General features: G+C 47.6%; 1 protein-coding gene across 1 annotated transcript in view; it reads right to left on the bottom strand.

Moving 5' to 3' along the window:
- Positions 1 to 9,047: 9,047 nt before the first annotated feature.
- Positions 9,048 to 14,363, bottom strand: part of TULP4 (TUB like protein 4) — a 168,342-nt gene continuing 163,026 nt past the window's right edge. Inside the window, exons 15-16 of the mRNA XM_077755073.1 lie at positions 12,979 to 14,360; positions 9,048 to 11,278 (exon numbers count right to left, since the gene is read on the bottom strand). Of these exons, the coding sequence (XP_077611199.1) occupies positions 11,162 to 11,278; positions 12,979 to 14,360 (1,499 nt within the window). The 3' untranslated portion in view covers positions 9,048 to 11,161. The remainder of the gene's footprint in view (positions 11,279 to 12,978; positions 14,361 to 14,363) is intronic.

Below are 14,363 nucleotides of genomic sequence, written 5' to 3'. Positions count from 1 at the left end.
GGTGTGGAAAATTCTTTTTATTTTTTATTTATTTTTTTAAATTATTTTTTATTTTTTGGCTTTACTGAAATGTAATTGACACATAACAATGTATAAACTTAAGATGAACAACATAAAGACTTTTTTTCTTTCAAATTTTCATTTACATTTTAATTAGTTAACACAGTGCAATGCTGGTTACAGGAGTAGAGTTCAGTGATTCATCACTTACATACAACACTCAGTGCTCATCACAACCAGTGCCCTCCTTAATGCCCATCCCCCACCCACTTCCCTTTATCAACCCTCAGTTTGTTCTATATTGTTAAGCGTTTCTTGGGGCGCCTGGGTGGCTTAGTCGGTTAAGCGTCCGACTTTCGCTTAGGTCATGATCTCGTGGTTCGTGGGTTCGAGCCCCGCATCGGGCNTTTTTTTTTTCTCCCGCCCATATTTTCATCTCTTTTGTTTCTTAAATTCCACGTGAGTGAAATCGAACGGTATTTGTCTTTCTCTGACTGACTTACTTCACTTGGCTTAATATACTCTAGATCCATCCATGTCATTGCAAATGGCAAGACTTCATTCTTTTTTCATTTTGATGGCTAATATTCTATTGTATGTGTGTGTGTACACCACATTTTCTTTATCCATTCATTAGTTGACGGGCATTTGGGCTCATTCCATATTTTGGGTATTGTTGATAATGCTGCTCTAAACATTGGGGTTCATGTACCCCTTCAAATCTCTATTTTTGTACCCTTTGAATAAATACCTAGTAGTGCAATTGCTGGATCATAGGGTAGGTCTATTTTTAGTTTTTGGGGAACCTCCATACTGTTCTCCAGAGTGGCTGCACGAGTTTACATTCCCACCAACAGTGCAAGGGGGTTCCCCTTTCTTTGTATCCTCGGCAACACCTGTTGTTTCTTGTGTTGTTAATTTTAGCCATTCTGACAGGTGTGAGGTGGTATCTCATTATGGTTTTGGTTTGTATGTCCCTGACGGTGAGTGATGTGGAGCATCTATTAGCCATCTAGATGTCTTCTTTGGAGAAGTATCTATTCATCCTTCTGCCCATTTCTTAACTGGAGTACTTGTTTTTTGGGTGTTGAGTTTGATAAGTTCTTTATATATTTTGGATATTAACCCTTTATCGGATATGTCATTTGTATATATTCTCCCCCATTCTGCAGGCTTTCAGTTTTGTTGATTGTTTCCTTCGCTGTGCAGAAGCATTTTATCTCGATGAAGTCCCAACAGTTGAGTTTTGCTTTTGTTTCCCTTGCCTCGGGTGACACATCTAGTAGGAAATTGCTCTGGCCAAGGTCAAAGACGTTACGGCCTTTCTTGTCCCCTGGGATTTTGGTGGTTTTCTGTCTCACATGTAGGTCTCTCATGCATTGTGAATTTATTTTCGTGTATAGAAGTGGTCCAGTTTCATTGTTTCTGGTGCTTCTGCCCAATTCTCCCAACACCATTTGTTGAAGAGACTGTCTTTTTTTCCATTCGATATTCTTTCCTTCTTTGTCAAAGATTAGTTGACCATATAGTCATTGGTTGGTGTGGAAAATTCTGAGGATATTGTCCTTTACACTTCTCTTTGACTAGATCCCTTTTCAACCACTCTGTCGGGGACCTTCCTGCCTCCATCTTATTTCCCCCCATGTCCAGGCAGGTCTTTCTTGCTGGACGCTCAGAGTCTCTGATGAAAAGTCAGATGAACTGGAGAACTGGCTTTTCTTAATTTTGATGAAGTTTCTTGTTACTTCTGCTTGGATGGATGCCCTGATGTTCCAGTCAGGGGTCTGGACAAGAAGAGCACATGCCTTGGAGCATCACCTCCCTCACAAAAACCGACCGCAGAGGAGAAAGGGAGCTGAGAGCACGCATCCAGAACAGCGCACAGCCTTGTCCTGGGCTCTGGTGTGGAATGTTTCCCGGAAGGGCAGGTTTCCACGCCACGTGCCGGCTTCCACTCGCCGGGACCCAGCACCCCCTCTGTCACTTGCACAGCTCACAGGAGGGCTTTCCAAGAGGACCTGTGGTTGGGCTGTTCTCAGATTTGCTCCTGGCTCGTTCAACCTTGCCTGGCTCTGAGCAAAGTCACTTAGGATTTTCTACCTCAGATTTCCCCACCTCTAAACTGGGACCAAACCTCCCTGCAAAGGGCTGAAGAAGAGGGAATTAGAACATCATGGAAGCAAACTTCATCACTGTGGTTTGCAGACCTTGCTGTCACTATGGTGTTGGGTTGTTGGGGTCTTTCTTACCTTTGCTTTATTTTTGGGTACCACACACGTAGCCGTGCACTCCCGTGTCGTGCCATTTAGACAGAAGATGTTGGCTCATTAAATCACTTTTAGCTGTACCTCTACAGTGTACTGAGAAAATAAGAAAGTGCCAGACTCCATATAAAAGTCTTTTGTTACAGACACACTCATCTGTACTGATCTGTTTTTCAGAAGTTATGTTTTTGAATACAAGCATATTTGTTCTTCATTCCAGAATGAGAAACCGCATTTTTCAAGTACAATCTCACGAGAGCCACACCATACAAGACACAGTAAGAACCAAGACAGCTGGGCTGGTGGAGGCAGCAGGCTGTGTGTCCGTCCCAGTCAGCGAGGGAGGCAGGGTGGCTGCGGGGTCGCGTCAGGACCAGGAGCTCGGCCTTCAGGGCTTCCGGGTGCTGGTGGGCGAGCCCCACCCAGTGGGCCACAGGCCAGGAACTGAGCAGGTCTTTGGAATGTGCTGTGGTCCCATGGCTTCCTGGGGACATCACCGTCTGGGAACTGCTCGTGGAGAAACGTGGATGATCTTCCTCAGAAGTGTGTCGCCAATAAACTATTTGTANCTCCCACTCTCCCTAAGCCTCCCAGGAGTTCAGCACCTGCCGGGGAACTGTGGATGTTGGAAAAGATGATTTTTTTTAAAAAAGTTTATTTATTTTCAGAGAGAGAGAGAAAGCGTGAGCAGGGGAGGGGCAGAGAGAGAGGGAGAGAGAATCCTAAGCAGGCTGTCAGTGCAGATGAGCCCGATGCAGGGCTCAATCTCACGAACCATGAGATCGTGACCTGAGCTGAAATCAAGAGTCGCTGAACCAACAGAGCTACCGGGCGGCCCGGAAGAGAAGTTTCTAAGCTCATTCCATGGGAGGGACGCTCTGGAAGCAGCAATGAGGCCCACAGGGGTGTCACTGATGGGAGCAGAAGGCAGGCTGATGCCACATGGCCTGAGATGGGGCAGAGATCCTGACAGTTGAGTAAATTGAATGCTATGCAGCTTTTAGAGCGAATACCCTTCCCAAGTGGCTTGGGATCCAGTCATCAAATGAACCACGAGTAGAAAGACATTCTTCCACGTTGCTGGACTTGAACTCTTGGTTGGGGTTGGTTATTCCAGCGGGATGAGTGGAGACGTCTCTTCCTGTCAGCCGAGGGTTTTCGCTCATGACTTATAGGAGCTGAACTTTTCACCCTGGTAAGAAACCACAATCCCAGGACTTCCTTCTCCTTACAGGAGTGAATTACGAGTTTGCATCTCAAGTACTGCGATGTCTGGGCTGCCTGCCTTTTTGCTGGGGAAAGAAAATACCGGCAGAGTCCTGGTTCCAGTATACTAGCTAATCAAAAAAACAGAGACTAAGGGATTTCTCCTTTTTTTAAATGTTTTAAAATCTTTATTTGTTTTTGAGAGAGACAGAGCATGCGAGCACATGAACAGGGGAGGGGCAGAGAGAGAGAGAGAGAGAGAGACAGAAATCAGAAGCAGGCTCCAGGCTCTGAGCCGTCAGCACAGGGCCTGACGCCGGGCTCGAACTCATGAACTGTGAGATCACGACCTGAGTCGGACGCTCAACCGACTGAGCTCCCCGGGGCACCCCAGGGGTTTCTCCTCTTAATGACAGGGACTGCACCCCCTACTGGGTGAGGTGCAAGATTCTGATAGGTGGTTCCTAGGAGCCTCTCAAGATGACACTGGGGAGGCAGGAGACACTGAGTTCATTCACCAGAAGGCGCTGGAGGCCGAACCGAAAGGAGGCACAGTGACTCCCGGTTCCTTGCTGTGAGGACCGGTCAGCCTCTATTCTGGAGAAAGGTGGGGAGACAAAGACGGGTTTCCCTCCACACCGCTGTGGTTGAAGGCGGTGGAAAGTGGCTGGCATGACTGGGAAGGCCACCTAATAAGGAGTCGGAGATACGGCTATGGGGCCAGGCTTTCACCCAAGCTGCCCCACCTAGTTTGGGGGTGAGGAAGCTACAGTCATGCACGCACAGAAAATGCTGCATAAACACTGGGTTCAGGAAGCGTCCGGAATAGAGCAGAGGCTAAGTGGCAAATGGGATATGGGCATTGCTGATTCCATCACTTGGGGAAGAGCCTGTATTTCATACAGAGAGTGCTTTGCAGCGTGTTTGGACACTGCCCTGAGACGTGGCTGAGGTTTCATAAATTCACTAAACCAGGAACAAGTCTGGAAACTGCACGGAGGCCCTCGTCCCCATTGGAGAGATGTGTCAAGAGCGGTGGCTTTGAGGTCACCTAAAGCACAGAGTCCACTTCCTGTAGACGGAAGGGGCGGCAAGGCGGGAGGCATCCACGTTCCCGCTGGCGTCCCGCCCCTGCGCCGGGGCTCTCTCTCTTGCTCGCAGCGATCAACCCAGCAGGGACTTGAAGCAGATTTAAGAAACAACCCTGTTCTTCACGTGGACGGCGGCTTCATATCCTTCAGTGCACTGAGCAGAGCGTTCCAGGATCTGCTATGTGACGCCCGGGTGAGTGACGGAGCCCGCGAGCCGCGCGTGTGCCACTTACTGACAGCTCGGGAATGAGCACTCACTCTCAGCCGCTGGGAGCACGCACTTGCCGCCCGACGGGTGAGGGCGGCCCACGACGCTGCCTCCTTTTGCAGGAGAAGAGGGAGTGTCAGTAGCTCACCGCTCATGACAGGCAAATCACCGCAGAACGCCAGAGGAGGTGGGAATAGACCAGGGCTATTCGTTACCGTGACCCAGAAATCTTGGATTCTGTTTCATAATTGGTTTTTGCCCAAGGAATCCAGAAGTCCTTTCAACCTGTCAGTGCTTCAGTTTTCTTCTGACAGGAAGATATCCGCTGTATAATGGAATCTGGAGATTTAGCTGTGCATTCTGGGAGCTGCGGGATGCAGTCTGCAGGCAGCAGTCATTTCTCCTCTGCAATGGGTTTTTGGGACTGGGTTAGGAGAGCTAGACTGGTCCCCTCTGCTTTTATCGACGCCGGGAAGGGAATATTCAACGCGAGGATAAACACAGGGGGCTCCTTTCCAAAAGACGCTGAAAGGATTTGCTGCACCTCCTTAGCAGGGCTCTAGAAATAAACCACCTCTACAGACACTGACTTGCACCGAATGGCCCCAAGGCTGACGTGGGGCTGGTGGTGAAGGCGATCCTACACGTGGGTCCTTGGCACAGACCCAGACACAGCCTGGCTGTCCGGGGTTTGGCCCCTTGTTTTCTTGAGGGGAGGGAAAGGGGGGGTTTGTTTTCAATCAGGCTTTGCTACCTGGTTTAAGTAACGAAGCTAGAATGCATATTAACTTGAAGCTCACAAACTTTCACAGTAAAATATTTTGATTCTTGGACATAGTTCAGGTCAGTTAGCCTTGTATCACTATGACGATTTAAAGCACAGGTTTATTGTCCCACGATTATTTTAAGACTTAACGCATGACTGGAACTCGTTAGACTTGATAGTCGTTTTCGGTGGTCTCCTAAAGCTTGAGCGATCACATCTATTTTTGTTCCTGAAGAAACCCAAAAGGGTAGCTCTGTGACTGTGCACGTGAACTACAGTGTTTACAGAAGAGCATCCTTCGGCCTAGTCCCCGCCGCCCTCAGAGAGGTCACAGATGACACTCTAAGGCAGCGCAGGGAGGTGCGGCAAGACTCCTCAGGAACGCTCACGAACTGGATTCACGGTTTCCTACAAAGTAACAAAGCACGTGTCCATGCATCTAACATCTCTGATCTTACAGTCCTAGGACGGATGCATCCTGAATAGGCCCTCTTTAAAAAACAAGGAAAACAAAACAACTCATCAAGAAGACAGCCCGGCAGGGCCCCTGGGAGGCTCGGTCGGTTAAGCATCAGACTCTTGATCTTGGCTCAGGTCGTGACCTCATCGTCTGGTTTGTGAGTTCGAGCCCTGTGTTGGGCTCTGTGCTGACGGTGCGGAGCCTGCTGAGGATCCTCCCTCTCCCTCCTTCCCTCTCTCTCTCCCCCCACTCCTTCTCCACTTGTGCCCTCTGTCTCTCAAATTAAATAAACATTAAAAAAAAAAAAAGACAGCACAGCCTCTGACCTCTCAAAAACAGTAACAATGACAAGGACCTCAGGGTGTCCACTCAACGTTGGCAGTGACCAGTGATGGGAGAAATAACTAGATGGTGGGTCGTGCCAGTGGAGAGCAGTGATTTTTTCCTCCGAGGATTCAAGACCCACACCTGAATTCTGCACACAAGTAATTTTTGTTTTTGATCTGCAAAATTTTATTAAGCAATAGCTGGACAACTTTTACAACTTCAAATCATCAAGAGAAAAAAATAAGGAGATTAACCCATCTCAGTAATAAAGACAGAAAATAATTTGGACCAACCACGTCATTTTGAATGCAAACCATTAATACCTTCTAGAATACCTCCCACACAATCTAATACACAAATACGTAAGAAGAAAGGCAAATAAGGGTGAGCTCGTTAGAATGCAAGAGAGAATCTCAGCAGGTCTTGCCTGGCAAGTGAAAGAAAGCAGGACGCTGGAACTGAAGATAAACCAGCGCGGGAAGGACCGAGACGCACGGAGCAGCGCGCTAGTCCCAAGGTTTGGAGAAGAACATGCTGGTGGTCTGGTTTGGTCTGGGACCTGTGCACCTGCATCGTGCACTTACAGTTTTAAAAAAAAAAAAAAAAAGGAAAAAGAAAATGCCAGTAGTAATAAACTCAGAAATTATGTCCAAATTTACAGTACCAAAATAATGCATTTATAAACAAATGCAAAAACAATACCCCTTTGGTAAATAATACAGTGCCTTTTTCAGTCAAACGCATAACCCATGCTTTTCTACAACACGAAAAAAAAAATTTATCTACAACAACAAGATCTTAGAACCCTCCCCCTCCCCTTTAAAAGAACTTGTAAACAGAAAATATCGGTACAAGTTACAAGGAAATTGCACAAAGCCAAAGAAATGAAAACAAAATAAGCCACAACCCTTCAGAGTTTTATCGCTGGAGCTAAGAAAATACACGAACGGTGAGATCGGAGCTGTGTGCTGTTACAAAATCCCAGGAACTCAAACTACACTTTTGACACACTTTGTCTCGCTAACTCTGTTCACAACTATTGACTTGGCCAAGGGACAGATGGCCCTCACAGGGACACAATGGGGTCCTTTCAAAAAAACCTTTTCAACCTGAAGACAGTGTAACACTGTTGAACACACTCGAGAACTCAAGCCACCCTGGGCAGATACTCCTTTGTTCTTTTTTCAACCCACTCTATGGCTTTGTGGGGGCAAGTGGTGACTTATTTTAGGGCTGTTCACAAGGGCGCCCACTGAGCAGGGCACACTCACGGGGGGCTCCTGTCTCACCCGGAACTGGAGCTTTGGTGTAATTTCACAAGAACTTGACTCCAAATGCATTTGTTTCTAGAGGTGAACCTGCTAAGCGTCATTTTAAATGCACCGGTTTACATTCACTAGATAGCTCGTCAGTGCCGGAAAAGAAATGTTTCCCCAGAAAAAGAAACATTTGAAACATATCTTCCAAGTTTGTAAAGTGGAATGAGGAAACGATAACGTTTTGAGCCGTCAGGCTGTTAGAGCTGGACAGTTGAGAATTCTGTCCAGGTCATTCTTTTCATTTGATAGATGCACAAATGGAGGCCCAAGATCATCCTCCAACCCTGTGGCAGAGCAGGCTTGACCCTGGGGTCAAGAGGACTACGCGGTGAACGTCCATGTTTTGCACGTCCTCACGGACGCTCACGCAGGGCGCAGCGGGCGTGGGGGAGAAGGCCTATCCTGTGAAATGCTGACTTACGCTGCCATGAGAGCCTTCACGTTTTTCTGCTTCCTTGGCACCCAGCTTTTCTAAGAACCTACATTCAGTGGATACACTGTACCCAAATCTGTGCCTTTGGTTTGATGAGGTTAGAGAAGAAACACATTTAAAATTGGTTTTTATGTCTGTTAATACACTCCTTCCCCGGAAAAGGCATGGATTCTTTATGCAGCTGACTGGGCTCATGTTTTCAAATTTAGAGATTCAATGAGGTATCTTAATATTCATAAAATGCTATATTAATAACCATGAAGAGTGTAGACTTCTGCCGTTTAAAGCGCTGACTTGAGTAGTACTTCATAAATTAAGACTGAATGAAAACACTTTTTAAAATCCGTGAAGCCACCACCATTAAGCTGCAAGACGCCACCTTTCCAGCGCCGCAGGCGTCTGCGGTGGGCAGGACAGGGCCCCTCCTCTGGGCCGGACCACAGAGCCAGGCACCTACTACGTCTTCAGGGACTGAATCGTGGGTACACACAACCACCAAGACCAGGCCTCTGTCTCCACGTGCGGAAGAGACCTTTTGGGGAGTGAGCCAAGAATTTAGAAAGTTCAATTATTTGCTACAAATATTCACTTTCTCTTCACAAATATATTTGCAGTTTTTATTCCAAGGACTTCCCCTTATATTTGCTCTTAGTAAGAAAAGTTCTGAAATATATCTTTTCTTGGTCTTTATATCTCAAAAAAACAATCTGAATTTGGAAAATGGACACTTATTGACCATGATGTCTTCCTCTGCCACTCTCCTAATTAGTCTCCTCTTTTCATTTCATAGCACCTTTTATTTTTAATTAAAAATAAAACGTTCAAAAGAAGCGACAGTATTATTTTAGGATACGTCATCTCAAAGAAATCTACTTCTCTGTATATAATCAATACTACAGGATGCAAAAAAAAAAATATACTTCTAAAGAATGGGATATTTTNCCCAAAAAAAAAAAAAAAAAAAAAAAAACACCCTTCTATCATATCCTCTTTATTTCTTGCAGCAAAATATACTGCTACCAAATAACTCATTACAAACATACTATTTTTCTAAATAAATAAAATGGGCATAACTCACCAGTACATGGTAACAAAATAATTCCTAAGAAAACTATTAAAGTAAGATAAATAATTATCTCTTGGACAACAAAACAGGGGCACTGCATTTAAATTATTTTAGAAATAGGCCATAACCATTATTGCACAACTAATATAAGCACTGAAACATCTTACCAAGCTATAGAAACCCCTATAAAAGAATTATATAATTTTCAATACATTGCTAAATTCTTTCTGGAAGAATTTACCCACAAAGAATCAGGTTCAATATTTTAAAATACGAGATGGAAACTCTGATGTTAGCTGGGAGATGTCCTCATCTGCGTCCTTCAGGGTCTGGAGAAAATGGTGAGTGATTTCGTCTTGCTCTGGGGAAGGAATGGGCCAGTTTCTTTTCTAGGTTTTAAACCAAAACAAGGAATGTAAAAATACATATTTTCAAAGACTTTTCTATAGTGTCTTCCATTTGTCTGTTCCTAACAAAACCCACACCGAGAGCCTTGCGCTCCTGCCCTGAACATCACAGGTACGAGTGAGACAACAATGAACTTGGTTTGTCAGCAGGGCTGAAGGCTGCCCAAGTGTCCCCTAAGGAGGAGAAGGCAGGGGAGTGTGTGTGTGTGTGTGTGTGTGTGTGTGTGAGTGTGAGAGAGAGAGAGAGAGAGAGAGAGCGCGCGTGCGAGAGAGAGCCTGCTCTGTTAAGTGCTATGATTTTAATAATGTGTTCCCAGTGGTTTATCTCCTCAGTAAACTGTACAGTTAACAAAGAACTTTTTTCCCTCCCAGTTACTTTTTCCAAAGAGATGACTATATCTCTATCTTTTAATACCCTGGCAAATGCTTAACATTTTATTCCATTTCTAAACTATTAGAAAACATTTCTAGTCAAGTGAATTGTAATGTGGCTGAGAAGAGGAAAGGAGAGCCTTCCAACGAGCATCCTCAGCACTCAGGATGAGAAAGTGTGGAACACTTATCTACTGGGAAAGAGAAGGTCTTCTGCTACATTTTCCAGATTGAACAATAAAATGGGGGAGGGGACGAGGGCTGTTTTTCAGCCAAGTGGGTATCTAGTGACTTACCAGTGCACTAGGGGACCAAGTCGCTTCCCCACCATATGTCACATCTTTCCATTTTGTCTCTTACCTCCTCCCGAAGGCAAGCACACTGAACGATCGTTACGGAACCTACGGAATTCTGACGTGTTCTACAACTGGTGGAGTCTTCAACGTAAACATCGGGCAGAGAGGAGCACAGCCCTTGCACTGCTCCAAGTCCCACCGTATAGACCACCAGGCGTCCAAGCGCAGAAGCTCCCCCTCACCTGCCGTGCCCTCCTCCTCCGTCATCATGAGCGAACTGCACTTAGAGCTGCTAAGAGCACCGCTGGACACAGCCTACTGCTAGGAGTCAAACACAGCATTTGCCAGAACGCCATCCACCCTTCATTAAGCAAGTCACCTTGGGGGAGTGACATTATATGTGTGAACCGAATGTCCCCCTAAGAGAGCCTGTACCTTCAGGATTTTTGGTTGTTCTTTTTAAAAGTCTTTTGTTTTCACACTAGTGGTTACGATGAGGAGGAGTAACAAAGCTGGATGTTGTGGAGCATGAAAGCGCACACTCCCTAGCTGAGAGAGCGGCAGGCGGGAAGGTGGTCCCCCTTCCTTCCGAAGGGCCCCTTGTCCTGGCAGCTGACAGAAGCAGACACAGTAGGACATTACCAAGCAACTATGTTTCCAGAAAGAACAGCAGGTGCCTTGCACCCTTTGCTTTCAAATACCCTTCTGTCTTCTCTTCTCGTTTAAAAAGAAAGAAGAAAGAAAACCAATAAAGGATTATAAAAGCCCAAACAAACAATAACAATTAAAGGTCAGTCCCCTCTCCTGGGCCTGACAGATTCTTCCAGTTTTGCTCTTGTCTTCTGGTCCCCCGGCACCCGGGGTCCCGTGGGACTCCTCGAGCATCGCCGATCAGGCCTCTCTGAAAAGGCTCCTCTGCCTGTCTTTCCAACCCACGCCAGCCTCTTCACTTCAGGCGCTGAGTCACGTTGGCCAGGGCAACCGCGAAGGCCTGCACAGCTGAGAAGGGGTACTGGAAGTCCAGAATGTACGCATTGCCATCAATCCTTCCAAACTGCATCACCTGGGGGGGCGGGGGAGGGCAGAGAAGCGAAGACGTTAAAGGAAAACAAGATGGGCAACAGCACAAACACCTGTGTGGCTCCTGAGGGAAGAAGATGGCACAGCCCAAGGGGCAGCTGTGTCGTCCGGAGTGGCTCTGCTCAAGCTTCCTGAGCTAACTACGGGTTTGTTGGAAATAAAGGGGGAACATGGTAAACATGCAATGGGAAGATAATGAGCAAAAATTCAGAGCGTGGAAAGCTCACTGGTCAAATGAAGTGGCTTCCCCACCAAGGAAGCAGAAAGGAGAAAGAAAAAGTATGAAGAAGAATCTACTGGATGACGGAAGGTTGAGAGAAACACCAACTGTAATTATCAAACATCACCATCCAGAGAGGGCAAAACCTAGTCTCCTCCTTCCACGGTGCTCTGTCCCGTGAGCTTGCTTTCCGTTGTCGTTTCAGTACTTACTGTGACCATGCCGCAACTACACAGCATTTTATATACATATATGGATATTTATATAAATATTATGTTACATTTATAGAAAGATTGTATTATATCCTACACATAAATTATAAATATTATATAAATTTATATGTAGTGTTAGTTTATGGTCTTTCTTCCATTTTGGCAAACTCCACAAGAGGACAAGGACTTTCTCTAGTTTCCTCACTGCTCTGTATCAGCACAGAGCAATGCTGGCAAAGGGCTGATGATAAATATTTCAGGCTTTGTAGGTCACAGGGTCTTTGCCAGAACTCTGTGTCGTGGACAGACGCAGCATTAGACAAGAACAATACTTAAGTGGGTGGGCAGAGCTGTGTTCCAATGAAACTATTTATAAAAAGAGGCAGCGGTCCAGTTGGTCTGTGGGCCACAGACTTCCTGATTCCCAGCTCAGAGGACTGCCAGGCACACAGTAGGTGCTCAATAAATACTTGAGTGAATTAATGAAAATGAGATTTAAGTATGTGAGGTGAAGGGAACTCCCGGGATGGCGAGGAAGTGTAGTTCCAGAACGACGACGGCTATGCAGCAGGGTTAGAGCCACCATTTCAGGTGGGAGCAGGAGGAATTGAAAAAATCACCTGGTGTGTTTAGCTGTACTGAGAAGAGCTTTACATTCTGGCAGAGAATCAGGGCAACGACATCCTATAAATACACAGAAGCAAGCAGACAAACACTGGGTAATGATTAGGTCTAGGGAAAAAAAACCCCTATTTAATAAAAAAGGAAATATAATTAAGCCATAATATGTGGCTCAGCTATAAATCACATAAACTGGCATAATGAGACAACCAAAGACTAAGGAAAGGGGGAAGTCCACGTGTGTGTACACGTGGCAGTGAGGGTGAAGAAAGTAAACGCTCATATTCCTCAGGAAGAAGTCAATACGTGATGTGAAAAACTGAAAAACTGAATAGAAATGGAAACATGTTCTTTACAAATACAGTGCCAAATACCAGGAAGAAAGCCAAGTGGAAGAACGTATCTCTGGCAGAGCAGGTCTCGGGGGCGGGCGGGGGGCTACTGGTTCTCCTCACGGATCACGTACGTTTGGCCTCACGTAAGAGGGATCAGTTGTTTCCCATCATCCCCATTTGGCTCCTGGAAGGCCAAAGCGCTGGTATTTTTCACCGGGTGTTTTAAAAACCCACAGAGACCAGTCAGGACGGGAAAGTAGGGATCCCGGCCCTGCCCAGGGATGTGCTTCCTTACCTGCCGCCCCTCCAGCTCGATCTGGAAGTTCTTTGCCGACTCCTGGGTCACGCGCCCCCCGAAGTCCAGCTGGTACACCTGCGTGGCCTCGTTCCACAGAGGCTGCTTGTTGGCCATGACGTACACAAAGCCCTGGCTGCCCAGCCGGCCGTCTTCCTTCTCGCTGGCCTTCCGGCACTTGAACTCCTCCAGCTCGCCGGCCGTCCGCAGGCTCCTCTTGCTCTTCCAGCCCTTCTTGCTGCCCTGGCTCTGGTTCATCAGCTCATCCCCGCTGATGAACAGCTCGGGCTCACTCTCCGAGCTGTCCTGGAATTCATTCGTCTTATTCAACTTCTTCGACTTCAGTTGGTCTTTCTGACTCTTCACTTTCTTCTTCTCTCTCCCCAGGCGAGGGCTGGAGATCAGAGAATTAAAGTCACTCAAAGTCCTTGCCTCCTTCTTCACTTTGCCCTCCGTGATGGCCTGAACGTTTCCTTCCTCTGCTCGGCTGTCCAGGCGCTTCCGGTTTTTCTTCCCGAACTTCTCTGTCCGCTGCGGGACCGGGCTTTCCGTCAGGGAGAGGACTTCTTGGAAGTTGTCTGTGGTCTCTACCATCACCTCTGTACCCAAGTGGCTTTGGAGGTCGGTGGGCGGTGGGGACACAAGGGGCTTCTCTACCACCAAGTGTGCCTTGGGGGGCAGAGTGCCCTGGGGGTTTTGCACGGGCGGGCAGGGGCTGTAGGAATTCCACGGGTGCAAGGCGATAGGTGGCAGCTGTAAACTCGAGCAAGTGCTGCTTCCTGGATACATGGGGGGCAAGGTGCAGTAGGAGAGGCTGGGCGGGTAGGCTGGCTGGAGCGCCACTGCGGACTCCTGGGGTGCAAACTGTGTCGGGGACAGGGCATCTTTCGGGGCGCAGGGCGTCTGCACTCCCGGCAGAGGGGGCGTGTTATAGCTCCCTGGATACGGCATTCCCATCCCATAGCCTGTTTGGAAAGTGGCAGTAGGGCTGGAGGGAGACTTCGGGGAGATGAAGGGCACGCGGGACACGTCCAGGTGCTGGCTCTGACCTACTATCAGAGGGGGCAGTTTCAGGGGATTGGGCACTGCAGTCTGTGCTGTCCTTTCCTGAGGAACCCAAATGTCCTCCCCCAGCACAGGGTCCCACTGGTAAGGGGGTGGCCGTTTGACAGCCACAGCGGCTTCAGTCAGCATGGGGTGCCGCAGGGGCTTCTCGACCTGACAGTGCTGGGCCAGCGCCTCGTCCTCGGTGAAGGCCGAGTTGACGTAGTCGGTGCGGTCGCGGGCGCTGTCCGGCGGGCTCAGGAGGCTGTAGGACGACTGGGAGGTCAAGGGCGAGGTGCTGGCGGCGTGGGCCAGGCCCGAGCCCGGCTGCCCGCCCCCGG

The sequence above is a fragment of the Crocuta crocuta genome, unplaced genomic scaffold (assembly GCF_008692635.1).
Source record: "Crocuta crocuta isolate KB4526 unplaced genomic scaffold, BGI_CrCroc_1.0 scaffold11, whole genome shotgun sequence".
Classification (NCBI taxonomy): Eukaryota; Metazoa; Chordata; class Mammalia; order Carnivora; family Hyaenidae; genus Crocuta; species Crocuta crocuta.
This window is presented reverse-complemented; position numbering and strand designations above follow the sequence as displayed.